This window comes from Dermacentor albipictus, chromosome 6 (genome assembly GCF_038994185.2).
Source record: "Dermacentor albipictus isolate Rhodes 1998 colony chromosome 6, USDA_Dalb.pri_finalv2, whole genome shotgun sequence".
NCBI classification, from domain to species: domain Eukaryota; kingdom Metazoa; phylum Arthropoda; class Arachnida; order Ixodida; family Ixodidae; genus Dermacentor; species Dermacentor albipictus.
In genome coordinates, this window is record NC_091826.1 from 70,137,828 (window position 1) to 70,165,806 (window position 27,979).

General features: G+C 47.5%; 2 protein-coding genes across 4 annotated transcripts in view; both read left to right on the plus strand.

The window, feature by feature from the left end:
- The window catches only part of LOC135910491 (regulator of G-protein signaling 17-like), a 176,514-nt gene that overhangs the window by 47,879 nt on the left and 100,656 nt on the right, over positions 1-27,979 (plus strand). The gene's annotated exons all lie outside the window — the stretch shown is intronic.
- On the plus strand, positions 22,331-25,363 carry LOC139046896 (uncharacterized). The gene is made up of 6 exons (XM_070520830.1): positions 22,331-22,526; positions 22,595-22,758; positions 23,080-23,209; positions 24,306-24,449; positions 24,521-24,828; positions 24,964-25,363. Exons 1-6 carry the CDS (start codon positions 22,353-22,355, stop codon positions 25,325-25,327), a joined length of 1,284 nt encoding a protein of 427 aa, XP_070376931.1. The 5' UTR covers positions 22,331-22,352; the 3' UTR covers positions 25,328-25,363.

Genomic DNA, 27,979 nt, shown 5'->3' on the forward strand with positions numbered 1-27,979 from the left:
CAGCAAGCGGACAACATGATAAAGGGAGGAGGGAAGAGATAGCAGCGACTGACTGATGCCGCTGACGCCGATAGTGAGTCAACCCCAGCTGCGGAGTTGGTTTCAGGGACAACGCCGCCGATGCCGACACAAACAATATGATACCCTCGCTTCCGCAGCGCTAAGAACCAGGTCTAGCCGTGGGAAGGTGGTCACGTATTCGTCGACGTGCCGGGGCCTACGTGAAATAACCGGCGCGTCGGCAACTGAAGAGCACCCTATCCGCCACACAAGAACAGGGGGGGGGAACCCTTTCCTCCTCTTTCTGCATGGCGGCGACGGTGTTCTATGCAGTCACGTTATCTTGACTCTCTAGCGGCGTCAGCGGCATCCAGCGGTATCAGTCGGTCGCTGCTAGCGCTGGGGGGATGAAAGGGGGGCGGAGCTGGTTACGAGGCCGACGACAACGCCGACGACGACGCGAAACCCAGGAACGGACGCCAAAGAGCTGCGCTCTAAAAAAAAACGTCGGTATATATATAGCACCTTGCGTCTATGACGTGTTTCCGGCTCCCGAATCACTTCCGGCTCGTGCAGCCAGAAAAAAAAGCGTATCCTCCGAGATCTGTTGCTGTTATCCAGAGAAAGAACCGTCGCAAGGGCGTGGCGAAGCTCCGCTTTTCTTCATCACATGGCGAGGGCGAGGTTGTGAAGACGGCCTGATGACGAAGACGACGTGGCGGCAAAAAAAAAGAAGAAAGAAAAAAAGAAAACCAGCTTCGAGCTTTTAACTGCCGTCTCAATGAAAGGTGGCGAAAAAGTAATGAGCTTCCAAATCCCCACACTCGATCCGGTTACTTCCCGAGTCGAGAGCCCTTGCTTCCGCAAATATGTGTGCTGGTACAACTTTGCGTGCGGGGCTATACGTGTAGCGGAATGAAGAGCTCGTTTAGTATAGCGTCGTACCCTGCTCACGGAGGAGCTTAATCCTCCTGATGAGCGCTTTGGCCAACATAAGGAAAAGGAAAAGCAGGGGGAAGAAAAAGCTGCAGAAGGGTGCACAAAACAAACGGCCATTCATCTGCCCACTCCTTCGGTTTTTTTTTTTTTTTACACCCTCATGTGTCCCCGGTATAAGCTTAATGGGTCAAAAGAACCATTTATGGCACGAAGGATGGCGCCACCGTCTTCCGTGACGCGGACGCTCCCGTAGCCTTGCATACGAGGGATGGCGACCCCAACTGTACGAGGTATTCATTTATTTTTCGGGCTTTTTTTTTTCATCTTCTTTTTTTTACAACCTCGAGACATTGTCTTGAGCAGCAGGCGCAAGCTCCCAAGGAGTCTCTTTGGCTTGCGTGTATAGCTTCTACCGTGCACATAGAGTAAATAGCCTTGTTCCGCCGTTACACTTTCCTTTTTTTTTCTTTTCTTTTTTTCGGAAATGTCCTGCCGGACCTCGAAAATGTTTGCGTACACCTTCGCTTGCCTCTTCTCTCGGGGACGACACAAGCCGCTGAACGCTCATCGCCGGGAACGAAAACGAGAAAGTTGGAAAATGCGCTCCCGCGTCCTGCTCGGCACCGACGCACTCGAAGTCCTGTTTGAAGAGCGCTCGCCCGCACGCCCCTGTGTATGTTAGGTTTTATGTGACCTCCCCCTTCTCCCCGCTGCCTCTCCCGGGCCCACCTTGCATTTCTGGCTCGTTCTTTCCATCGCTCCCCACTCCCCGTCACCCCTCTTTGTGCGTGTTTGTGTTTGTAATTGTGAAGTGCGCGAGTCTTTTTCTGTTCCTATCGCCGTAGTTCGCTCTTTTTCGTAGCTTTAGCCTTTCTGGTCTGCCATCTTCTTTCACTTCTTTTTACTTGCCTTCTTCCTGACTTCAGTTTGTATGTTTCCGTCCGATTCTTCTATAACAGCAGGCTGGCGTTGTGCATCTTTCAGTAGCTCACCGGGCTCAGCCTAGTTAACCTCCCTGTCTTTCCCTCATGACTTCTCCCTTTCTCTCTCTCTCTCAGTGCCAGTTGAGAGCTTGCTCCTGCCTTTAATTCTCTCTCTGTCGCTTTTATATGACTTCAAAGTAATAGTAATAATAATAATAAACGACCTTCAGTAATATATGCATTTGACATTAACGTCGTCTTACTGGCGCCGCCATTTTTGCACACTACGATGTAATTTATCGTGTTCGCGACATCCTCTTCATGCCGGAACGCAGCTCAGGAGCATAATGGATTTTTTACGAACGTGAAAAACACATAATTTTCCTTTAATTACCACGGTTAGATGCTTGAGGCAGCATGGACGTGTAAATCTATGTTTACCCATATATCGTTTAAAAAACGCTTCTCTTTGCCTTCACATAGAGAGGTAGGCGTAGAGCATCAAGTGGTAGTTTGACACATTGACGCTCGCAACATAGGTTTTCCCGTCAGCTCGCGATATTCGAAACGCACTTCACGGATGGTGCTTTACGTCGTCCGTGAAGACGCGACGTGCAATCTACGCTGTAAAATAATACACACCCTTAAAAAGGAAAAAGGGTGTAAATTGGTCCATACCTCAGACACATACACCCTTTTGGTATAAGGGTGTCAGCTACAGACTAACTTACACCCTTATGCAATTTGGTGTAAGGGAGTGAGTTAGACTGATTTACACCCTTATTCACTTTGGTGTAAGGTCTAGAGTTACAAACCAATTTACACCCTTATTCACTTTTAAGAGCGTAAATTATTTCGTGGTGGTGGATCAAATTAGCGTCGATTGCAATAACGCGACAAGGTTAGCTAGTTTGGTACATGTATTGGAAGCCAGCAGTGCTAAAAAACTAGGCAATACAAGAAGACACAAGACAGTGCGCCGACTACAACTGAAATGTTTGCATAATGAAAGCTGGCTTGTAAACTATACAAGGCGAAGATAATAGGGAAAAAAGATAACACCGAACTATCCAAGCAAACGCCGGCCTTAATCTTGCAAAGATATGCCGTTCATCTCTATCGGAGATGGAAGGAGAAAGAAGATAGCGTCCATTTTCACGAAATATATATAACAAGAATGAGCTTAATCAACATAATGTCCCACACTTCCCTGACTTCGAACTGTTGAACAGGTGGAATACTTCACTTCGCCAATCGTCATCCTTCATTCATTCTTTTTGTTTATATTTTACCAATTTATTGTTGCGGAGACGCAGGTGACACATTGGGCTTGGTGCCAGCATTTTCAACGCATAATAAGATCAATCAATCCGGCTATGTATCCGGTATAAATATATCACGTCATCGCTTCCGAGCTACGCATTACGAAAACATAGGAGGCAATGTGCATTACAATGCATACTAGATCATATAAGTGTCATGTAAGTAAAGAAAAGAAAAGTTCGGGGGCTTTACGTCTCCTACCGGCAGGCAGGCCGTGGCAGGAGAGTCCGGACTAACTTTGACCAGCTGGGTTGGTTAACATGCACGTAAATCTATAGGTACGGACGAGCGTGTTTGCATTTCTCCTCCGTCGAAATGCCGACTCGCAACCTCGAGCTCAGTCGGCGCCACGCCATAGTCTTTAAGCTATAGCACTGCGGGCGCCACGCAAGTCTGAGCTAGTTGCATGCCGTTAAGTAGTCGCGTAGTACGTGGCAGCGGCCGCGTATGTAGGCACCGATGACGTCGAAAGCGGCGCGCGCGCCTCCTCCCCTTCCTTGCGCTGCCATTTTCCCTCGTGCACAGCCCGAAAAACACCGCTCGGTTCCCTAATCCGGGATCAGGTGGCGGGCATGTATGGCTGGTGGCGGCGGCGGCGGCAATGGCGGTGCACCGTCGGACGCTGCGGCAAGCTATCTGTCACCGACGGTTGGTGCCGTTCGGGGTTGTCGTCGGCTTGAATGGAGCGTAGAGAGAGTGAGGGGGAGGAAGGGAGGGGGAGAGTGGTATTTACTGCGGCCATTCCCGGCTGCTCTTATCGCCATCTTGCCTCCTTTCCCTATCGTCCCTTGACCGCGCTTCCTGATGTTCGCCGTCCTTCATGGCTCTCGTTTGTTTGCGTGTTTTCTGAAATGGGAAATTAGGGAGGAGGAGGAGGAGGAGGAGGAGGAGAAGGTTGAGGAGGAGCGGGGGAGGGCTGTTCTCCGAGCGCAGCGATGCATGTGCTCGCACTAATTGCGTCCCATCGCGCAGAGTTGTCACTTTTTGTTGTTGCCGGTATTGTGTCCCACCCCTTCCCTTTTGTCTTTCCTTCTTTCTTTTTATTTTTGACATCGGCCTGCAGGCTGTGTTTCTTTGCTGTACGCTGTTGCTGCTTTCGAGGTGGGAGCCCGTGGTGCGCGCGGTGGAATCTATACAGTGCTCTCCCGCCGCCGCCAACCCTGTCCGCCATCCCTTCTCCCGAGCTTTACTTTTTTGACGTCACTCTTAATCTGTGCCGTGGAGTGATTTGTTCCCTTCTTGCGCGGACTTTATCTTTCCTCTTTCTTTTTTGTTCTCTATACGACCGCTCGGCACAAACGACGAATGTGCCCGTGTTTACCGCGACTGGGCGTTGCACGACCACGAAATTGTCTGCGCATTTGTCGCACACGACGTGTTTCTGTGTGTGCTTTTTTATATGTGTGTTGTGTGTATGTCTGTGTGTGTACGCGCAACACATTTACGTGTGTGTGTGTGTGTGTGTGCGTGTGTGTGTGTTTGTGTGTGTCATCGCGCGGTGCTGTTCCCGCGAGATTCTGCTGCCCGCGATTTTCGAGCAATCAATTAGAGCGCCCCATTGTTAATGCTGTGGTGGCTGTTCGCGGAAGCGCACTTTTGGCCTGCGGCATCAGCGTCTGCATTTTCAGAGGGACAGTATATTTTTGAAAAAGCGGGAATGTTGGAGTGGGAGTTGTTGGGAGTGTCCCGGCGAAGAAAGATCGCGTTCGTCGCTTGTATATAAACGAAAGCGAAACAGCCCCGATCGTAGAGTGTCGTTCAGGTTCGCGCGCTCAGCGGTTTTTCAATTAAGGCGGGGGGAAAAAATGGTGCGGATCTGAAATGCTCGTTTTATTTGCACGTTTTACAGATGGAAAGGAGAGAGAGGAGAGAGGGAAGCGCAAAAGATAGAACGATAAAAAAAATATCAGATCGTTAGCTGCGTACTTTGGGACACCGCACAACATAAAATTAAAGAAGAAAGGAAGTCCCCAGCGGCCTCCTATATTCTTGGCCCATCCACTTTTGTATGCAATTCAGAAGAAGAGGAGCCAGGCAGCGCAAATGACGTCACGAACAATGTAAAACTATGGATAACTCGTCCCCCACTACGGTGTGCCTTATAATCAGATCGTGGTTTTAATTGGCAGGTAAAACCCCAGAATTTAATTAATTAATAACTCACCCGCGGTTCGAAAAGATTACAAATCTTTTTATTTATTTATTTCTCTAATTTTCCCTTTGTGTTCTTTCTTTCTTCCTTCCTTTCTTTCTTTCTCTATTTTCCTTCCCCTTGTGGCGCGTTTGCTGATTTTTGCTCTGAGCCGTTGGTGATTGCATTCGGAGCTTGAACTACATGTGAAGTGAAGCTGATGCGCTATCATTTTATTTTAGAGCGCAGCTCTTTGGCGTCCGTTCCTGGGTTTCGCGTCGTCGTCGGCGTCGTCGTCGGCGTTGTCGGCGTTGTCGTCGGCCTCGTAACCAGCTCGCCGACGAATCTGCTCCGCCGCCGCGCATGCGCGCTGTCGGCTCTCCGGGCGAGGGAGGATGATGGAAGGGAGGAGGGCTGGCTACACAAATGGCTCTTTGGCGTCCGTTCCTGGGTTTCGCGTCGGCGTTGTCATCGGCCTCGTAACCAGCTCCGCCCCCCTTTCATCCCCCCAGTGCTAGCAGCGACCGACTGATACCGCTTTCGTGAGTCCGCTACCGCACTCACGAAAGACGTCGTGCACTTCCTGCAACTCGCATTAACCGTCCATCGATCCACACCGATGTTAGTAGTGGGGGACTTTAATGTTGACATAAAGACAAACAGCAATTTCCTAACACTTATGCGGGAGAACATCCCGTTCCTCTCGCTCGTAACGCGTCCTACGGCTGTGACAACCTCGCGAGGCACTTGTATAGATCTCGTCTTTGAGAATCAAGCATTGGTGTACCAAGTCGAACATATATCAGTCTATTTCTCCGACCACAAAGCTTCCTTCATGACTGTCAAGAACTGTTAGTGGAGTCTTTGTTAAAGGAATACGTGTGAAAAATAAAAAAAAAATTCTGTGATAGCGCATACATGTGTTGCTCGATTTCTTTGCCTCAATCTATCGAAAAGGTGAAACAGCTTATTTGCTGCGCTCAAATTTCGCATTAGGAAGTAATGTAATCGTCGGTAATTTTTTACTTCATTTTTTTCCGATCTGTCGTTACTTTCTGCGCAAATTGTGCGCGTTGTGACGAACAATGTATGGCGAGTGGAACTCTCTGTGAACTGTAAGCGTTAGCCAGCACGTTGAGAGTTTCATTTTATTGTATGAGTGTTTTGTTTGTTTGTTTGTTTTTATTTTCGCCTGTGCGCCTTTGCTGCGCACTGGAATGCCGCTGTGCCCAGGTAGCCGGAAGTTCCGGATATCTACGCCTTCATCTTCGATCAGCCTAGCTCGTCGATCTACTCTTAGTTCGAGGGTCGCAATCTCAAGAAACTTGTGCCAAGTTCTTTGAGAGCTGCTGCAGATCGAATCGGTGTCTAAGTGGATGCCAGATGTCTGCCTATTACTCCCCAACCTTTCCACGCAGCGTAGCAAGCAGTAGTTCCGCACTAAGGGGATCCTTGTGGCCTGACCATTCACCGGTGGCCTTGCAGCTTTTGTGCACCAATACGCATGCTGTTGTGTTCGTCTCTCACCGACGCATCAGTGCAAGCGCTCGATCGCATTTTGCGGTTCTATAGCTTCTGCCAGTTGCTGTTGCTCCGCAGGATCGCTATGCGCCCCCGATGTCGGCGTTTCCTTTCCATGGGCACGATACTTTTTTCTATCGCCCGTGGCGCAAGGTTCGGGCCAGAATTGTGCTCCAGATCTTTCGTGTAGGATGCTCGAGCACTATAGCCGTGGACCTCCTCTGTTCTGGCAAGTCACCGATAGAGCAGATGAGGTTTGGCTAGGCCACCATTGAGTGCAGTGCAAACGCTAACCCATAAACAAGCGCGCACTCGAATAACCGCTAAAGCTTTTTCTTGTATTTTAAGCGCGAAATGCTTTTGGCTTCCGTCGTCAGTGAACTTCAAAATGATCTTAAGCTAAAAGCCAGAGCAGTTATCCGGACACTCAAACGTGTGGGGTTCTCACCCGTGCTCTTGGGACAAAGGAACGACAGCACAGCAGTGCAAACAATCACAAGGGCCTTTATTGCACCTTTCATAGATCAATGCCCGCTAGCCGAGTTGCTATCCACAAAACATGCCGATGGGCGCGCGACAAATCGTGGAAGTCTGACTCACCGCGACCGGATAGCGAGCGCATATGTTCGCCCCATGCTGGATCCCAGCGCCTGGTCGTTCGCGCGTACGGTCACGCGAACGGTGGCGCGTTCGCACGAGGCCTCACGAGACGGTCTCGCAGAGGCGTGGATCGGCGCACGCGCGGAATGACCGCTGCGCTTGCCGACCTGCAGCGAAAAAGAGCAAGTGCCTTCTTCCTTTCCGCGCCCAAGTAAACCCGCCGCGAGGCGGCGTTAGCAGCGCAATGCTCGCGCCATCTCTCGTACTGCGCTTCAACCACACAGACCGCCGCGAGCCCCAGGCCACGCGGCGAAGCCGGATTACAGGAGACGGGAGCTACGCGGGAAAACAACGCATCCGGGAACGCGCGAGAGTCGCGCATCCCCACAAACGAGAACGTCCGGGCAAGTTGCGAGAACAAAACGAGATCATCCGGTCGACTAGTCGAAACTTTCAAAAATACGGTTTCTGACCCCCAACCCTCCGTACAGGACCGCATTACATAGGCTATTTACTGCTCAAGCAAGTTGCAAAAATTACTGCCTTCGAGTTCTTCCTAATGTTTATTCACGATATCACTCGAGCTGTAACTTCTGCTACGCTTAAGTTTTATTTGTCATTTTCACTAGCGACGTGCGAAATGCACATATGGGGCACTATACACTTCCTCGTCATCTTTTGGCGGTTAGCGCTGAACGCTAGCGGTCCGCGAGTTCCACGGCGCCGGTTTTGCGTCGCCTGGAAAGATGGCGCCACGCTGCGTGGCGCGTCCTTCAGGCGCTTCTACCCGCCGCAGTGGCTTAGCGGTTATGGTGTTGAGCTTAGCGGTTAACAGGTCGCAGGATCGAGTCCCAGCCGCGGCTGCGGTCGCATTTCGATGGAGGCGATATGCAAAAACGCCCGTGTCCCCTGCATTGGGGGCACGTTAACGATCCCCTGGTGGTCGAAATCAATCCGGAGTCCCCCACTACGGAGTCTCCCACTTTCAGATTCCATGCGCCACCTCATAGTTACTGCGGGCCCCAAAATGCTCTATGTTTCATTGTTGTTGCATTCTGCCTCCGCTTTATTTTCAGATTGTCTTGGGGGCGGGGGGGGGGTGCAAAAAAGGTTTTCTTCAAGTGCCAGAGGTACGCTAAATGCAACATCACCACGTACGTACGTGGACAAAGTAACACTCTCCTCACGTGTGTTATGGCAAACACCGCTTTCCTTTCCCTGAACACAAAGATGTTTAACATCGTGTGTGTGTGTGTGTGTGTGTGTGTGTGTGTGTGTGTGTGTTGTATGTGTGTGTTGTATGTGTGTGTATGTGTGTATGTTGTATGTGTGTGTATGTGTTGTGGTGTGTATGTGTGTGTGTGTGTGTGTGTGTGTGTGTGTGTGTGTGTGTGTGTGTGTGTGTGTGTGTGTGTGTGTGTGTGTGTGTGTGTGTGTGTGTGTGTTGTATTATGGGGTTTTACCTGCCAAAACAACTTTCTCATTATGAGGCACGCCGTAGTGGAGGACTCCGGAAATTTTGACCTCCTGGGGTTCTGTAAGGTGCACCTAAATCTAAGTACACGGGTGTTTTCGCATTTCGCCCCCATCGACATGCGGCCGCCGTGGCCGGGATCCGATCCCGCGACCTTGTGCTCGGCGGCCTAACACCATAGCCACTGAGCAACCACGGCACCAAGAATATGCCCAAACCGCTTCAGTACAGTTGCCCACCCTGTAAACTCATTTACACCCTTGTCGGCACTGTAAACTAGTGTACATCAGTGCACCCTTAAGGGTGTAAATTAGTTCACAGTGATAGGTCTAACTTCGCATCCGGGATGAATACTCTGCGGAACCGTTTCCGAGTCACTCTTGAAGGGCATTGAAATCAAGAGAGAGAGAGAGATAGAAACAGAAGAGAAGAAAGGCGGGGAGGTCAAAGAGGCGCACGTTCGATTTGCTACCCTGCATTCCGTATAGGGTTGAAAAGAGAGAGATAGCACAGTTTCACGCACGCACAGAGTCTACAAACGGTCGCCAAGACCTGTCGATTTGAGGCCCTGTAGCAATAACGCTTTCGTGTCTTTCCGGGCGATCTGTGCAAAAATGGTCTACAGTCCAGCCAGTTCGATGCTGTTCGAAGATTGAAAACAATGTGCAATATAACGTTCGAGGGGTGACCTCAAGGGGACGTGAGTATGTCGCCCGCTCTTGTAATTGGAAATGATATAGTTTCGTTCATATTTAAAACAGCGCCAAAAAACACAGCCAAGGTAGGACACAGGACGAGCACTGACTACCAACACTTTTATTGGAACCTGCGCAAATATATACAATTTGCAACAGGCATAAATAGTGAAAGAAGAAGGGGAGGGGAAGGCGAGTCATCGTCGGTCAACTACTGCTGCTTGTATATATTTGCGCAGGTTCCAATAAAGGTGTTGTTGGCAGTCAGTCCTCGTCCTGTGTCCTCCCTTGTCCGTGTTTTTTGGTGCTGTTTTAAATATGAACGATCCGTACCAACTAGCTCGCATCCAAACCCTTCTGAGTCATAGTTTCGTTCTCTGCGCGCGGGACTGCACGACATGAATACGAGCAGAGGAAACGGAAGTGAATCGGTCGAGTCGAGTTAGAACTCGCTCTAATACTTCCCGTCGGAACACCGCGCTCAAGACGACAAAAGACGAGACGATCATCGTCTCGACCCGGGCGCACAACCCGGGGGGGGGGAGGGGGAGGGGGGGAGGAGGGTAACGATCGCGCGCGGTACGTATACGTCCCACACCCTCCGCTCAGCACGCCGCTGGCGTGCAGCATATCGGCGATCGGCGGCTGCTTGTTTATTAATCGGTGATTATTCCGGGAGTGTATTGATCGGCGGCCACTTACCGAGCAGCTCGGGCTCCCGTGTAGCGCGCCGTCGCCGCCGCCTCAGCACGTTCGGGGCCAATTGGCTGCGTTAGCGAATTCCCCGCCGTGACGTCACGCGCCGGGGCGGGCTTCGCGTTTAAGGCTTTATCATCACCGTATAATCACTGTAGAAACGTGCCCTTGTGCAGTAATGGGTGGTATCGTCTACGGGCGCCCGCTTCGTATCGAGCAGAATGTATATATATATATATATATATATATATATATATATATATATATATATATATATATATATATATATATATATATATATATATATATATATATATATATATAGTGATGCGTACAATCACAAGATCCGGCTGTGCAATAGTTCTCAGAGTAGAAGCACGTAGAAAAAAGCCACGCGACTTGACTGACACTTCGGCCGCAGGACCGCCGACCGAAACCTCAGTCAAGTGGCGTTGCTTTTTCCTGCGTGCTTTTATTCTTAGAACTGTACAGGGTGTCCCAACTATCATGCACCAACATTTAAAGATATCGAAACGCCACGTAGCTGGACAGAACCGAGACAATGCCATTTGCCGTCGCTTAGAGACACTCAGATTGTTTTTTTTTGCGTTCCGTATAATTACGTAATTAGTCTTAATTAATAATTCAACTTCTCAACTATTCTAATTAGATGAAAAGTGTCAATAAGAAAATTGTAGAGCGACATGAAAAACTCCCGATATAGATTTCTGTTGCTCAGTATACACTGTAAAATAATTTACGCCCTTAAAAGTGAGAAAGGGTGTGAAAGTGTGCATAACTCACACCCTGAGGGTGTCAGTTATATAAATCACACCCTAAGCGGTGATTTATATAGAACTATATAGAACTATATAGAAATGTGTCTACAACTCACACCCTAAGGGTGTGAGTTGTAGACACATTTACATCCTTTCTCACTTTTAAGGGTGTAATTAATTTTACAGCGTACGTGCTCAGTATACGTAAGAGTGTTTTTTTCCGAGCGGGAAAGAAGCTCGTGAATAAATGCAAAATTGCTGCGTGACAGGCCATTCGAGGCACTTTGCGTGTATTGGCAGGCTTCTCTCGCGCTTGGAAAAACAGCTTTGCGTAGCACCTATTGAGCAACAGAAATCTGTACCGGGAGTTTTTCATGTCGCTCTACAATTTTGCCATTGACACTTCTCATATAATTATAATATTTGAGAAGTTGAGTGTAGTTAATTAAGGCTAATTACGTATTTAGGTAAAATGCAAGAACTAATCTGAGTTTTTCGAAGCGACGGCAAACAATATTGGTTCCGTCCAGCTACGTGGCGTTTCGATATCCTTAAATCTTGGTGCATGATAGTTGGGACACCCTAAGAAAATCGTCGCCTTCGTCCACTGTATACAAGATTGCCTACTCCTTGCCTCCACAATGTATGCGCAGACGCCACTACTCTGGGATAGTTCAGTGGTTGCCGCAAAGGTGTGAGTTCGACCTCCGATAGCGTTGGTGGTATATATATATATATATATATATATATATATATATATATATACATATATATATATATATATATATATATATATATATATATATATATATATATTGGGCAAAGAGTTGTCTGTTTCCCTGATGTTTAGGTTAAGTGCAAGGAGATGAGGTAACCAAAATTTAGGGATTTGTCAGACTCGGCAAACACAGTGCCGTGCTCTTAATCGCAGTCGCAGCAAATATAAACCATTGAAGAAGCCACCACCTCAGCCGATGTCGAACCTGGGGACGAATTCTGGGACGATCACTTTCGACGACACTATATCGCGCCTCGGCCATTAGGCACGCGCTGATTGGATGGTCGAGCAGTACCGGATGAGCTGATTGGCTGGTTGACCGCTACGTCGCGCGAAAGCGATGCTAGTACCCTGAGTCGTTGACTTCCCGTTATTGACGATGCGAGCAACGGCGCCATGGTCGTTCCATTCTTTTATTTAATTATACTATTTTTCCCAGGAAAGCAAGAAAATGAAAATAAAAACGAACCGAAGAACTTGCTCGCTATAGCAGGAAGTAGGATAAAGTCGATGGTGACGCAAGCGTAAGCGGGAATAAACAAAATGAAAACCAAATTAAGCGTATCGCTAAAAGGGCTCGTACATTTGCCGCGTGTACGTGAGCTATCTACTCCGCAATAGCGCTACTCTTCGGTGTGCGCGGATGTTCGGCGTTTCTATCAATCAGAAACCAGGGGCTATTGATCGCTGCCTTATTGATTGGTTGCGAGCAGCTCTTTTTTGCGGGAGGTCGCGTACAGGGAACATTACAGAGGGAGGGCGTTCGACCCTGCAAGTTCTAGGTCAATATTATAGCTTCTTCGATGGGACGGCACTTCGCCGTATGCGATTTATTTTCTTTCTTTATTGGCCTATATATACGTATGGAGAGCAAAGACTCACTACGTCACAAGCACATCGACGAAGTGTTAGTCCTACACGGAGCCTCTCTATACTCGCCGACAACTTTCTGTATGTGCGGGGGAGGAGCTTCTACACATGTGTTACTGCGCCAAGTAGTCCGGCAGCGTTTGACAGTGCTTTTGGTTGCTCGGAACAGACGCTGAATCGGCGTATAGCTCCTGCGTAATACGGTTTCGCATTTGCCCAGGCGAGGGTAAAAAAGAAAGCCAGAAAAATAAGTCAAGTGTAAAACTCGGAAGTCTTTTCTGTGTGTATGTTATTTTGCCTTTGAAAATAAGATCTTTATGTTTCCGCTTCCCCATCTTCAGCTGACGCAGATGAAAATGTGGGGCTTCTTTTCGGAAGCGCTCTTACCTGTCCGCGCTGTGCCTCCGTATGGCGTTATCTGCATAATTTGTCTTACATAAGGTTGTCCGCAAGTATAGGGCAGTTTAGCTCACTATATTAGTATCATATATTAGCATATGCAATTATATACTAGTATCGTATACTAGTACTAATATACTAGTATACTAGTAATATACTAGTATCGCAATTAGTATCATATATGACAGTGATTTGCGGGCAGCGGTGAGCGCTGTGCCCCTCCCCTCACTGAGCAATGCCATAAATAAAGCATTGTCGAGGTGAAGCGAAACTGCGCGTATATAGCTGGCGGAAGGAAGTGAAATACAACACCGACCGACCGATTGGTTCGGGCGAGGGAGAGCGCGCATTTCGACTATACGCGGGGTCATGCACCCGTAGCACAATGCACTGCCGTATATTTTTTTTTTCTTCCTTTCCGCCCCCAGAGAGAGAGAGAAACATTTATTGAAGCGTAAAATGGAATTCTCGCGGATCGAGGTCATCTCTTCGTCACGCTGTCTTCTCTTCGAAGGGAAGCCTCTTCAGCACGGGTGGTCCCTCAGTCCAGGGCTCCACTGAGTTTGGCCGCGTCCCTAGCGTGCTCCACCATCCTTCTTTGGACGGCGAGCTCGCAGCTGACGAGCCGGCTCTCCCAATGCTCCGCACTCGGGGGTTTATGATCGCGGAATGCGTCGTTTCGTTCACACTCCCAAGTTATGTGATAGAGTGTGGGCGTAGCCCCGCACCAGGGGCAGGTGTCCCTATACTGCGTTGGGAACATCTTGTTCAATATGAAAAGGTTGGGGAAGGTGTTTGTCTGGAGCCTACGCCAGCCTGTTGCTTCCTCCTTCGTCAGCGCTTTATGGGGCGGTGGGTACTTGAATCTAGTCCCCCTGTAGTGTTGCAGTAATTCCGAATGGTAAACTTCTTTCCCCGACTTGATGAAATAACTTAAAAGTAAGAGGTAGAGTGAAGACCTGCACCTGCGAAAAGCATAACACGTTTTAAAGCCGATTAAATGTAAATGAACGGATTTTTTTTTTTTGCATTCTGCGCCGCGTTTGAATGTGTAGACCTCCGCGGCCACGATTCGAACCCCCGACCTCCTCGTGCTCGGGCTCGAAACGCCATACAGCCTCTGAGCCATCGCCCATCGCATGACAGGAAAGAGCTCCCGGGAACCGAAATCCGAATTATGGTTCATTACTAAGCGAATAAAAAAAATATGGGAAGGTAGGCTTCGTTTGCGCCGGTTATTGCAAAGTCCTCAGCTCTACTCGGGAAAGAAAAAAAAAGTACGAAAGGATAAAACGGGACGAAAGCCGCGAATAACGAAAGAACAAAACAGAACGTGCACACGTGTAATACTATGCAGTCGCGTGCACATAGTAACGTGATCACAGACGGCATCAACGAAGCGCGAGCCAATTTAAATTTAAAGGAGTCGCCACATCCGCACGAGTCTTACTACATACGAGGAAGTGACATCAAAACCTGCGCGTAAACTTGGATACAGAGAAACTCGTAACGGGGAACCGGCGCCCACAACAACGCGGAAGTGGAATATTGGGAACAGCACAGAACTGGAACTGATCGAATCGCAAAACGTTGCCCTTGTATGCAGCAGCACCGCAGCGCCTCTTTTTGCATTTGTGGCTGACGCAGAAACTATTCTGAAACACCTTCGATAGTTTCACACCAAGATCTTATCATGTGCAATGTTGGCGTAGCCAACTGCTTTTTTTGTTTGCTCCCGGTTTCCCTAATGCTTATTACAAAGTCTGTCATATAGTACTTCTTTTATGTGAATTTTGAATACTTAACCTCGATCATAATATACTGACCTTATTTGAACGTATTTTCCATCTGAACCGCTTCCCATTTGCACGAGGTATAACGCCAATTCACGACAGCGCGGTTTGATTTGTTTGTCTCTTGTTTACAGGTATTCTTTTGTAGACTCGGTACGGTTGCGTGCGTGTGGCATGTGTGTGAGTAATTAAGAGAAAATTGATAGTTACAATATATGAGCTATACGTATATGGATTAGCTTGCTCTAATATATCCTATACCTTCCAATTTGTGGGCAGTTATCTAAAAAAAAAGAAAAAAAACGCGGTACATTTCAATATACCAATGTCCTTGGTTCCTTCTTTCATTCTTTCTTTCAGCTTAATTTGTCCTCTGGCATCAAAAAATTAGATGACACGTGATTGCGTATCTCTATATCCAAAATACAGTTTAATTTTTTTTTTAACTGGAATGTGGTCTGTGAGTCCAGTTCAGCTAGTCTCACCTTCCCATGGCCTCTCAAAATGTTCATCACGTGCTGCGCGGTACCTGGCTGAGTGGATGTGAAGTTCTGCGGCGGAGCACGTGGTCGCCGGTTCGAATCCCAATCGCGCAGGCCGCACTTCGTTGAAAGCGGAATGAAAAAAAAAAAACGCTTGTGGGGATGCCGCAGATGATTTAACTTGACGTAAAGGAACACTAGCAAAACATTGTAATATAATATACTCAGATCCTTACTGGAAGCGTACCGTTATCACTAAAGAGAAAGGTGTACAATCAATGCATTCCAGCAGTGCTAACATATGGGGCAGAAACTTGGAGGCTGGCAAAGAAGCTCGAAAACAAGGACCGCACAATTAGTGATGGAACGAAGAATTATATGCGTAACGTTAAGAGACGGGAAGAGACCGGTGTGGATCGGAGAGCAAACGGGCATAGCCATTATTCTAATCGACATTAAGAAAAAGAAATGGAGCTGGGCAGGTCATGTAATGCGTACGTTAGGTAACCGGTGGACCATTAGGGCTACTGAATGGGTGCCACGAGGAGGGAAACGCAGCCGGGGACGGCAAAAGACTAGGTGGGGTGATGAAATTAAGGAATTCGCAGGCACACCTTGGAATCGGTTGGCGCAGGACAGGGGTAGTTTGGAGATCGGAGGGAGAGGCCTTCGTCCTGCAGTGGACTTAAAATGGGCTGATGATGGTGACGATTAATATAGTATAATTTAATATCGCATAGTATAATAAAACATAATAAAATAAAAGAATGACGTCACACACACGTAATAAAAACCATTCGTATGTATATCCTCCCATCTAACGCGGCGTCCTGATCCCATCAGCAGCTTCAGGACGTTAAACCCGGCAGTCCAATTGAGTTACTTTAAATGTTCATATATTTGCATACGACTGCGCCATTTTCAGTGAAACAGCTCGCGACAAAGACGTAACAGTTATTCAGCGCTGTGTCCTTAACGCGGTCTCTTTGTGATGTCAAAGCATGCACAGGTGGAAATAAGCTTTACTAAATGTGAATTTATGCGTGTTCACTGTGAAAATAATGTACCGCCTGCGCGCCCCTGTAAATATATTGGCGCTCATGTTGTAACTCTGAAATTTTAGAAAGGGTACTGGCTTGGGCTAGTTGGTACCAATCCATGGTAACTTGCTAAATGCCCCGATAAACATTCGAAAACTCGCTTTCGAAGCATTCATTTTGCCACAGTTAGAATTGGCCTCCTCAATTTGGTCGCATCATCGAAATTACCGAATCAATATTACGGAAAAGATACAAAATAGAGCAGCCCGGCCGGTTCACATCATGTAACTACAGTATAAACTCAAGCATTACACAATTTAAACTGGACCTTCTTTGCCGCCATTAGATATCCGCCGCAACATCGCTCTTTTGTGCTTATTCCACAAGTATATTTACACTAATAAATGAAGCCGGTTACAAGTGCAAATAACCCACTCTTTTTCACGCAGATTACATAATCAGTTCAGTTTCACGCGCATATACGGTAAAGCAAATGCATTTAATTTATCTGCACTACCGCGTGCCATTCGTCTTTGGAATGACCTCCCTGATAACAAAGCCTCCATATCTAACCCCGACACGTTCTGCGGTCAGTTACTCACGCTTTACCCATATAATACCGCTCACGAATGCCTAATCTAGTGTATTTGATTGCGTATTTTTGCAATGTTGTATATTATTTTAATAAACAGCATTCCTTTTGCTCTGTTAATGGTGACACGTGTTCGTGGGCCTTCAGATGTTGCTTTGTATTCCCTGTGCCTTGAATACTGTATAACACGGCAATCTTTTTATGGCACTGTTCCTGTTGGAAATTTGTGCTTTTTATGTCTTTACTGTTCAAAATGCCCCCATTACTTCATGCCCTGCCTTTGGGCCTGTAAGATTCTTTTGAACAAATAAATAAATAAATAGTTGTCGCGCACAAAGTGAAAGACGAAGGAATAAGGGTTTGACGAACGCAAGCGGAAACTTTCAACTGAACTTTATTTGCAAAATGGAATGTATTGTATACATGGATGATGTATGACGTGCGTATAAGGAGGGATGGACAGCAAAGAACGAGATAACAACAGCATCTTTAAACAGGCTTGATGGAATGGAAAAAAAAGAAGAAAGAAAAAACAGGAAATAGAAAGGAAAGGTCTTTTTCTTTCTTTTCAGTTTCTTTTTCTTTATTATTTTTCTTGAATTTTCTCCTTTTCATTTGTATCACGCCTGTTTGAAGACTTTGTTTCTATTTCGTTCTTTCTGTTCACCCCTCCTTATACGCACGTCATACATCGTACATGTATATAATACACTCAATTTCGCGAATAAAATTCAGCTGAAAGTTCGTGCCTTGTGTTCGTCAAATCTCCAGGTCCTTCGTCTTTCAGTTCGTGCACAACTATTTATCATGAACTGAAGTTTCAATTTCCGCATCGCCCTCCGCGGACTTCTGAAGCTCTCGCAGTCCTTCGAGAAATTGGTGGAATTTGTGAATATGACGATTATTATTCGTCTTGCTGAAACTGTTTCTGGCGTTCTTCCTCACTTTCCTCGATTGCCCTATTTTGACATTTCCTGCTCTCGAGAACTTGTGTATGGGCATGTGACAACTTCGAAAAAGTTAATTTACCCTGTTTTTATGCGTTCCTCTTAACCGCCCAATTCTGTGCCAATCCGCATTGTGGGTATGTGCTGCGAATCTTCAGGTCAACAACAAGAACAACAATGAATACCTAGGCCGTGCTTCCGGTGTTGATGCCCGTGATGACACTACTTACATGCTATAGCGGCTCGTGTTATAGTATGTCCAGTTCTTTTGTATTAAATCGAATAGCTTTCTTTAATTCTTTCGCCCCTCAATTGTTGTGTGGTTCGGAGACTCGCCGCCGATATAAAAGTGCCGATGCAAAACGCGCGCCTGCTCTCGTGCAACCGAGCTGCGATGAGCGTTGGTCGCCAAAGCGCCAACTCTATATGAGGCGCTCGTGCTGTCGTGCTAGAGCTACGCTAGAACTACGCTAGATCTATGCTAGAGTTATGTTAGAATAGATATATACTTGGCCGGAACGCCAACTATATATGAGGCGCTCATGCTGTCGTGCTAGAGCTACGCTAGAACTACGTTAGATCTATGCTAGAGCTATGTTGGAATAGATATATAGTTGGCCGGAACGTCAAATATATATGAGGCGATCGTACTGTTGCGCTAGAGCTATGCTAGAACTATGCTAGATCTATGCTAGATATATGCTAGAGCTATGCCAGAATAGCTATGTAGTTGGCCGGAACGCCAACTATATAAGGCGCTCGTGAGGCGCTCGGGCTGTCGTGCTAGAGAAATGGTAGAAGTGCCCTAGATCTATGCTAGATGTATGCTAGAGCTATGCTAGATCTATGATAAAGCTACGCTATGTCTATGCTAGGACTACGTTAGAGCTATGCTAGATCTATGTTATAGCTATGATAGAGCTCGGCTGTAGCTATGATGGAGCTTTATCGCGTCTGAAGCTTTATACGTTGCGGTCGGCGTTGGCGCTGCGCGGAGGAACGCTTCCGGCCGCGTTCGTCGCGGAAGTCAGCTGTGCGTCTCGTGTCGAGATGTGCCGTTCCGCTTTGCAACGAGACTTTGCTTAGGCGCCCACAGTGCGCGGGATCTGCGTAACGTTGAACGGAAGGCTTGGAGGAGTGTCATGCATGCCCTGCGTGGTGCGAACGAACGGACAACAAAGCGCAGGCGCGCAGTCGTCGTGACGCGTTCGTCATTCCATTTTCGGCGTGCACGTCTTCGTCAAGCCGTCTTTATGTCGTCTCGGCCGCGCTGCTGCAGTCATCGTCGTGCCGCCATGCTATTCATCGTTGTCGTGCTGTCTTCCAGAGCGTGTAGACGGTAACTTGATCTGCCGTCATCGATCAAACGCCGTTATCGACGTCAGCAGTATACTTCGGAAGTACTGAGTGCCTTCGTTTGATTTACGTGGCCTGAATACGCTGTTCGCTTACTTTCGCAACAATTTTAGACACCTTCTGCACCATTCATTCATTCATTCATTCATTCATTCATTCATTCATTCATTCATTCATTCATTCATTCATATTGAACTGGACATATTTTCGCAACAAGTACAGCATGTCGTCGGCTTCTCAACAACGTTAAATTGTCAAATGAATGTTAGGGTATTTATACTCGCGGATAGCTCGCTGTGGCAGGGAAGGGAAAGCTACCGGGGTGAGCTTCATGTACACGTGTTACCGCGTTATATATATTGCCGTATAGCTTTTGACAGCACTCTTGAATTCTTGAACATGTACCGAACCGGCGTAGCTTCCACTTGCGACGGTTTCGCTTTTGCCCAAACGCGCGGAAGAGAGAAGCAGAAAAAAAATGCACAGGTAAAGTTTAACGCTAAATATTATTATTACGATAATCATGTTTTCTCTCCCCCTGGTTAAACGCGGATGATATTGTAGAACTCTTTTCAGGATCGCGATTATAGTCGCGCGCGCCTCGTATCCGCGGCTGCCCTTTCATTGCCGGAGAAAGTGAAGGCCACATACGTAGACTTCAGCGTGCGATTGCTTAACTCGCTTAACACGTTGATCGCTTAATACGATCATCCCTCGGTATTAACCATATTGGACACGCGCTGCCTCGTCTTGGTGGACGCGCGCAACCTAAGCTTCCGCCCCCCCCTCTCTCCCTGTAATCATTCCATCATCCTCCCCACGTGCATCCTACGAGTGCAATATCGCATCTGATCGCATCGAGTAGCTTTTTCTATTGCGCGGTGCTATATAGCAAAACCGCGCGACGATTTCTCTTCCCGCGGGGTCCCGTCCGCCCTCCTCGGGCGCGCGATTTCTCGCGGACTCGGCGGGTTTCCGCGCGCTCTGTGACCCGAGCGGATGACCGCGGGCTATTATGGCCATATAGCCGCCGGGGAAGGAGGAGGAGGCGCGCGTTGATGGATTGATCGAGTGAACGAGCCGGCCGGCGAACGGCCGAGACGGACAGACCGAGGAAATAGATAGATACACGATATATATGTGTATGTACCGTCCGTACGTATATACGAACGTCGAGAAGAAGGCCTTGGTTGGCGGGGAGAGCGGTCCTTCCCTCCTCGGACAGGCTGTCGGCGCATTATAGCGCTCGGTCCCGAAGCTGGTACCGTATCTATCCGAATCTAGGCCGGCCCCGCGATTCTGTCGCAAATGTGCGAATGTACATTTCTACATATTCAATGGAATTTAGAAATGCAATAGCACAACTGTACGACTTGGTAAGTGGTACGTTTGTGTGCAATGTAGAAGTAAATGTACATGTGGTGCATTTACGAAGTGGTGCCTATGGTCAACGAACGTCCTTGAGCGTACGCTCTTCCTTCGGTCGAGCTTCTTGTGACCGTTACAGTATGTCGCTCTTAGTCATTCTTAATATGGTCCCGCATAAGTTTAACTAAGTGAATGGGACATCTCAATGTCGCTCCGCGTGGGCTCCTCAAACTAAGTTGAACGTATTTGCAAAAGTGTTCCTTTCACACAGAGGAGATACTGTGGTTCGGGATTAAGAGTGTAGGCCGACCTCCCGAAATAGGAAAGGTAAGAAAGACAAAAAAAAAGAACTTTCGTCCACTGTAAGCCCAACGAAAAAAGTAGTGCGACGTCTTCGAGACGTCGCACTTTCGGACTGCCCGCATTCTGTTAGATCCACGCCGGTATCTTTCATCCCATGCCGCCGCTACCCAGCTCACCAACCTTCTATGCGGAGCAGACATGTCGAAGGCATATACGTGGAAGTATACGGGTGTCTTAACTTGTTCCGAGCGGCACCCCGAACGTTTCCGACCTCGTTCGCCTGTATGATCTCCGCCGTCACGGAAATTCTAGCCTCTCTTTACGTCGGGATAGAATCGGCAACATGTTTCTCTTTCCCCTCCTCACGGAATCTACCTCTCTGCTGTCGGCAAAGTCCGGCGAAATCTCGGCTTACCTGCCCTGTTTCAATTCCGATGTCCCTATAGGCTCGCGGACCCTTCCCATTACGAGTAAACAGCAACAACAACTACGACGACAACGGTGTCCAGCGGCTGCGGTCAAGCTGCAGCCTCGAGCACGAGCCGACCCCCGACTTTCGTACCTTATTATTATCATTTTGAGAGAGAGAGAGAGAGAGAAATTTATTTACAGAAAGGCAAAGAGGTCGGCCTGAGCTATAACTTACTCTGGCCTTCTACTCTACACTGGGGAAGAGGGACGGGGAAGGGAAGGGATGATGAATGATGATGGTATAAGGAACAGTTGCATACATACAAATTCACAGTTGTGGCCTCTCTAAAGCCGTGCGTCCAGCCCAGTGGCTTGGAGAAAAGCTATAGCGGCTCTTGTTACCAGGGCTGCGCTGTTTGCATTAGGCCAAGGACCTAAAAGAAACTCGTCCGATAGCGGTCTCTCATGGATCTTTGCAATGGAAGAGACAAGTTGCCGTCGTATTGGCCCATACATTCGAATAAATACGGTATATCGCTCGGTCCTATAGGCTGAAGCGTGTTTCACATGCAAGCGATTGAGCGAACGGAGCGAACAGCGGCGCGGCGCTGCGAAGCATTTCGCGAGGTTTCGTTTCACATGCATTGCCGCCGCGCGTTTTCCGCCGCTGCGAATACCAATGTTGCTGGCAAAAAACGCGGGACTTTCAGCCAGTTTCGGTAGTTTGCGACTACCCATATAAGCGTTGCTTTGTCCTTGATTGTCAAATTTTTATTTTATAAATACATATCCTGCGCTTTAAGTATCTAAATCATGCTTACTTTTTATGTTTTGTGTTGTTTTTGTAAAAAGATGCGCATATGCGGCGCACAAACTCGCGAGCGTCTCGGCATTCTGCCATAATGGATGCTAGCGTGTGGACGGAGGCGGAGATGGAGATGGATTTATGTGCGCCGCATGACGATTCCTACACGCATCTCCTTTTGCTCGAGGAGTACTGCCTTTTAAAAAAACGGAAAGCTTTGCTCGAGCTCCGGGTTCCACGGCGTTGGTGGGTGAGACCCATCTGGGAGAATCGGAAGGAGGAATCCGAGTTCCACACCGCGGTGAGTTGTGTTTGCACAGAAATAGTTATCGTGTTGCTGGTACTTTACTCTGCAATATTTTCGTGCAGATGCCGCTGCTCATGAACGCCGACACGGAGTATTTTCAGAAGTACTATAAGATGTCGACAGAAAAGTTTGAGGAGCTCCATGCCCTCGTTGAAGGGCCGCTTACGAAGCCCTTCGTTGTGCGGGAACCTATACCGTCACGCGCACGACTTGCAATGACTCTCAGGTAGGTCGACCCGCCGTGGTTGCTCAGTGGCTATGGTGTTGGGCTGCTGAGCACGAGGTCGCGGGATCGAATCCCGGCCACGGCGGCCGCATTTCGATGGGGGCGAAATGCGAAAACACCCGTGTACTTAGGTTAAGTGCACGTTAAAGAACCCCAGGTGGTCGAAATTTCCGGAGCCCTCCACTACGGCGTGCCGCATAATCAGAAAGTGGTTTTGGCACGTAAAACCCCATGATATTTTTTCAGGAGGTCGCCGCATTTCATTGATAAATCGGTGACCCGAGTACGCCAAGCTGACATTACTTCTGAGCTTCCTTCCAGGTACATGGCATCAGGGATGCAAATTCAAGATATCGCCCTGGCATTCAGAGTGGGCATCTCAACAGCTGATATTATTATCCGCGAGACTTGCAAGGTGTTGTGGGAAATTCTTCAGCCCATTTGTCTCAAGGTATGTTGTTGGCAGGAAGAGACCGTTTAGATGGAGGTGAAACGCTAGGCGCCCGAGTACTGTTCGATGGCAGTGCGCATTAAACCGGTCGAAATTAACCCCGAGCCCTTCACTACGGCGTCCCTCATAGCCCATGTCGCTTTGGGATGTTAAACGACCCCATACACTACAGGAATCTTTTTCTCCCCATATGTGATGTAGGTAGCCTACATATTATATGTAAGAATACTGCAGGGATAAACTCATATACATAATGATTGTTTATTAATCATCACTGCATATTCTAAGAGATTTGTTTTTAAGAACAGTTTAGCAATGAGCATCGTGTGAATTAGACACTGTCCACTCTATGTGCACATTGTACATGACAGTGAGGAAGGGCAAATTGCAAGAGAGCAAAGGGAGAACTGCATATCATGAATGTCCATTGTAATATTTCCAAAGGCACCTGTCCGTTTAAATACAAACTGAAAACAAAATAGGAAGCATGCAGATAGTGTTGAGAGTGTGAAGTCTCTAAAAGTATTGCATATGCTACAAGAGCTCAAGAGCAAGTTCATGCAGTTTTCCCACCAACATGCACGTGGTTATATACTGTAAAGATACCAGAATTATATGTGTGGTATGCACTCTTTGATTTGGAGTGTTTAGTGAATGGTTCCTAAGCTTACATGCCTCCCCCCTTTCAAAAAGAAAGAATAAGCTGTATGTGATCTGTTGCTTGAGGCATTAAGATTTTATCGAAGTGTATATGTTGCTCTGCTTGTCAGTTCGTACTACAAATAAATAGAACGAACTAAAGACAGGGACGTTAAATAACTGCAGGATGGCACTTCTCTTTACATGCCGCTCTTTGGTTTGCACTGTTTCTCATCTTACACTAAAAATGCCTTTATGTCTCCAGAAGAGGGTTGTAGCGCCGAAAAACACAGCAGACCGCGAGACGGGACAGGCACATATGGGATGCGCCTGTCCCGTCTCGCTTGCGGTCTGTTGTGTTTTTCGGCGCTACAACCCTCTTCTGGAAACATGCACCAACTAGCCCCCCAACAAGTATTACTCAGTTACCTTTATGTCTGCTTCGTTCCCACCACAGGTGCCAACTACTTCCGATTGGCAGAAGGTAGCCGAAGGATTTTTTGAAAAATGGAACTTCCCGAATTGTGTAGGTGCCGTGGATGGGAAACACGTGCAGATTCAGGCCCCACCAAATTCAGGCAGCCTATACTTCAACTATAAAGTAATGTACACATTGACCCGTTTTTGTTTGTAAATCACTATTTTCTCAATATTAACCATTCATCATTCCAGGGCACATACTCTATAGTACTTATGGCTATAGCAGACAGCAATCTGAAGTTTATCCTAGTAGACGTTGGGGCCTATGGGCGGCAGAGCGATGGCGGAACACTCGGAGCCTCAAGGCTAGGGAAATTCTTGGAACGTGGCCTCCTCGGTCTCCCGGCACCAAAATGCCTACCAGAGACTTCAACGGTGGCACCCCACGTTTTCGTAGGGGACGAAGCGTTCCAGCTTCGCCCCGACTTTCTTCGGCCTTACCCAGGTAGAGGCCTAGATGAAGGCAAACGAATATTCAACTATCGGCTCAGTCGTGCAAGGTTTGTTTCAGTGCTACATTAATTTACGGTATGGGTGTCATCACTGGCCTAGCGGCAGAAATTGTTGACCTAATTTGATGTACCTCTCGAGATCACAAGTGCAATGTACTTGTATCAAAATTCTTTTCATTTCAGGAGGTGTGTTGAAAACGCATTCGGGGTGATGGCCTCGAGGTTTCGAATTTTTCGCCGAGTTATTAACCTGCACCCCGAGAATGCAGATTACGTGGTAATGGCTGCATGTGTGCTGCACAATTTTCTGAGTGAAGATGCAGCTTACATGCCACCGAACTATGCGGACTCGGAAGACTGCTACGGTAACGTGACTGAAGGCCAGTGGCGGGAAGAAGACACCCAAGCCATGCTTGAATTGGCGCCTCCGGTGGGCCACAACTACAGTCGCAGTGCAGCTGCAACAAGGGAGATTTTCAAGAACTATTTTAATAGCACGCAAGGAGCCGTGCCATGGCAGTGGGCATCAGCTGGACTGCGGCACTGAAGACAATGCTCTGTGCCACCTCTCTCTCTCTCTCTCTCTCTCTCTCTCTCTGTGTGTGTGTGTGTGTGTGTGTGTGTGTGTGTGTGTGTGTGTGTGTGTGTGTGTGTGTGTGTGTGTGTGTGTGTGTGTGTGTGTGTGTGTGTGTGTGTGCAGCAAGCAAGCAAGCAAGCAGGTTTGGCATGGGGAAATAAACATGGCATGCGAATAAACCGGAATACGCCTTATTCTTCTTCGTTTGATGGGTGCACAAGAAGGCCCACTGGGTATTTCCCTTGACTGTACTGCTCACAAATGCTCAGCAGCTCCATCTTTAAATGCATCAGCATGTGTGCAGGAGTTGCTTCAACTTGTGGTTTAAGTGACAGCAAAAAATGGCTTGAAGCGTCCATCGGCCTGTGAGCAGCAATGGCATTCCGCACGGATTGCAGCTGCCTATCTGTCTCGTCCAGTTCGTGGCGCCTCTTTTGTCGTTTATTTGGCGCTTTTGTCTGGACACCGCTTGTGCTGGGGGTTGCCGTCATAGGCCCCGCTTCATTTGCATCTGCACAGCCTGGGGTTTGAAACAGTACTTCGAGGGTGTCCAAAGAGGCATCTGGATCCTTCTGACTGTTTCGCGCTGGGCTTCCGCATGTAGCTGCACCACTGTTGGGCGCCAAGTTCCCACTAGCTGCCGCGTTGTCCGCGAGAATATCTGTGCGACCAACTGAGAGATCAGTTGGTCCAAGGTTGCAGTAGCTCCTGCGTAGAATGTGCACAAAGTGTCAACTCGTTTTCACATGCATATTACTTGTTGCTTACCGTCTCGTTTCAACGGCATCCCTGAGGAACTCTAGCTGCTGCATATATGGCCAAATTGATTTGCTAGCAGCTGCTGCTCCACTCTTCTTTGTGTCTGCTTCATCTTTAATTTTCTTTCTAAAAGTATCTTTAAGATTTTTCCACCTTGTTTGGATTTCTTCCATAGTCACTGAAATGGGGACCAGTATACCACATGATGTTAATCAACAGAAGGGATAAATAATTTTGAGCTCATATAAAGGTCAAAGTTTTGCATGAACATGCGGATTTTGCCATCTGTGAGCACAATAATAAAATAAAGCCCACATGAACGGGCCTACTCGCAGTAGCTTTAGCTCGGGCGCAACTCCGATGCAGCCTATTCAAATACGTCTAAAACACAAAAACACTTTTCTAAAATAACCACTGGGCCGATGTTAATGAAATTTGTTGTATTTGAGAGGGAAACAAATTATAGTGACTGTTGGTTGCAGAATTTCTATTTAGGGCCTTAATTTTGTTACAAGAATTTCCAAAAATTCGGAAGTTAAGAATAGAGGCACCAAGTTTACAAATTATTTACTCGATCAAGAGCAGATATCGCGATTCTGTAAACGGCATCTATTGGATCATTCAAAGCGGAGAAATTCGATATGCGAATTTATATTTTACGTGAATTCGTTACGATATGTACAAGGGTTCTGCAAAAATTGTATTTCCACATTACTAAATTTTTTGAGAATCATGTGTGACATATCAATTTTGTCAGCGTTAGATGTACTATTAGATGCAATCCACATAATTGTGCCATCGTTTTTCGTTGCTGAGTTACGGAGTCGTAAACTGGGTAGTTTCGTTTTCCGAAAATGTGCGCTTTTTGCCAATTTTTAATAAAAAATTGACCATTTAAATAAAGAATTCGAAACAAACAGTCTCTAGACCTTAAGTTTTTCTTTTAAATGCGACAAACCTGGTCGAATTTGGTGCAGTGGTTGCCAAAAACGAATTGTCCTTTTACATATATTTAGATGGGTACACCTGAGCTAAAGCTTCCTCTTATCTAAAATGACAGCTTTCTTTTTCTCGCGGTTGCATAATTAAAGAAAAGGCGTTTCGCTAGAGAAGCGAGAAAAAATACTTTTAACACAAGCACTGTCATTCCATTCAAGAGTCTGGAACATTAAAAAAAATATTTATCAACACTGACAATCTCGCAGTTCAATACAACTGTTTTTTTTTTTTTTCGCTTACCGGTGTCGAAGTGTTTCAGCAAGGCGTCCCTTACTTCTTCCCAAAGGGACTCTTTAGACGTCCTATTGCGGAAGTTGTTGTCTTTTACATTCCAAAGCAGTGGCCGTTTCGAAACTTCAGTGATAAGCAGCTCGTTGAACAGCTCTCTTGGCATGTTGCCCGTATCACGTGTCGCAAGTATATAAACATCGTCCTATGTGTGGGCTTTCCCGCACCAGTCCTCCTCTGGTCACGTGGCGAAGCGGGCCGTTCGGAAGCGGCGCTGCCGCTCTGCCGCCGCGATGAAATTCCAACCTGCCCGAACCTCGCCGCTCTCGCCGCTGGTGCCGCCGCCGCCGCTCGAAACCGATATCTGCGGCGCGGCGGCAGGATTCGCGAGCATTTTCGCTCGCATGTGAAACAGGCTTGATGGTTGGTAGCCGTCGTCGCTCGCGGTGGAGAGGAGGGTGAAAAATCGTGCAGCGGAAACGAGCCATTCACAGGCGCGCACGCACGTACAGACACACTTATAAAAGGTCAATTTGGGGGTCCCGATCGCCCGCTGAAAGCGGAGCGCTGCCCGGACCATCTCGCGACGACGCGTTGTCAAAAGGTCACATCGTCTCTCTATTTCTCTGTGTGTGT

Coding starts and splice junctions, on each gene's coding strand:
- LOC139046896 (XM_070520830.1), top strand. CDS start 22,353: ATGGAGATGGATTTATGTGCGCCGCATGACGATTCCTACACGCATCTC. Junction 22,759..23,079: donor CGACTTGCAATGACTCTCAG/GTAGGTCGACCC, acceptor GCTTCCTTCCAG/GTACATGGCATCAGGGATGC. Junction 24,450..24,520: donor GCCTATACTTCAACTATAAA/GTAATGTACACA, acceptor TCATCATTCCAG/GGCACATACTCTATAGTACT.